This window comes from Cariama cristata, unplaced genomic scaffold, assembly GCF_000690535.1.
Source record: "Cariama cristata isolate BGI_N322 unplaced genomic scaffold, ASM69053v1 scaffold31760, whole genome shotgun sequence".
In the NCBI taxonomy this organism is placed as follows: domain Eukaryota; kingdom Metazoa; phylum Chordata; class Aves; order Cariamiformes; family Cariamidae; genus Cariama; species Cariama cristata.
The window spans coordinates 1,077-1,854 of NW_009594607.1; the positions used below are offsets into that span (position 1 = coordinate 1,077).

General features: G+C 61.2%; 1 protein-coding gene across 1 annotated transcript in view; it reads left to right on the forward strand.

Moving 5' to 3' along the window:
- The window catches only part of LOC104160539 (protein ZNF783-like), a gene marked incomplete at both ends in the record, with an annotated part of 1,279 nt that overhangs the window by 290 nt on the left and 211 nt on the right, over positions 1 to 778 (forward strand). The window contains one exon of the mRNA XM_009698681.1: positions 21 to 147. Coding sequence (XP_009696983.1) covers positions 21 to 147 — 127 coding nt within the window. The remainder of the gene's footprint in view (positions 1 to 20; positions 148 to 778) is intronic.

The window sequence follows — 778 nt, forward strand, 5'->3', positions numbered from 1 at the left end:
CGTGCTCCTTGTGATCGCAGGTGCCGGTGACGTTTGACGACGTGTCCGTCTATTTCAACGACAAGGAATGGGAGAAGCTGGAGGAGTGGCAGAAGGAGCTCTACAAGAACGTGATGAAGGGGAACTACGAGTCGCTGATCTCCCTGGGTAAATACGGGGTGTCCGCGCCCTGGCGAAGGCAGGCGCGCCGGGGCTCCTGGCCGCCCGCAGGCTTGGGCACCTTCCGACTCCTCCGTGGAGATCCCCTTGAGACCCAGATGTCCCATTTTAAAAGGAGACTCAAAACCACAGGAGGATGTTTCTAGCCTGGGTAAAGCCATCCCGCCGGCAGCGCCCGGGTCCGTTCCCAGGTCGGGGTGCGGTGCTGTGCCAGGTGGGTGGGGGCCGCCCGTAGGCGGGTGGGCTGAAGACCTCCTGAGGCCCCTTCCAGCCAGGCACTCGGTCAAAATCCAGCGCCATCCTCGTGGCTGTTGGAAGGGCTTCCCTGCATCTTCTGGGTCTGCAGCGGGTGCCAGCCCACGCACCCCTTCAAAGAAAACCTTTGCAGAGGGAATTCCCGGCTCTGCTGGGGCCAGAGGTGAAATGCTTTTGGCTTCGGGAGAGCCCGGGATTTGCCTCAGAACTTCTAAAAACCCCACCAGAAAAACACATGGGTTGAAGGTAGTTCCTCTGTGCGTGGCACCTCAGCTCCTGCCTCCGTGAATCCCTTCTCCCCATCCGGGGAGCCCGGCCTGCCTGCAGCGCCGGGCTTTTCTGCCTTTGTGGATGTTCCCGAGTG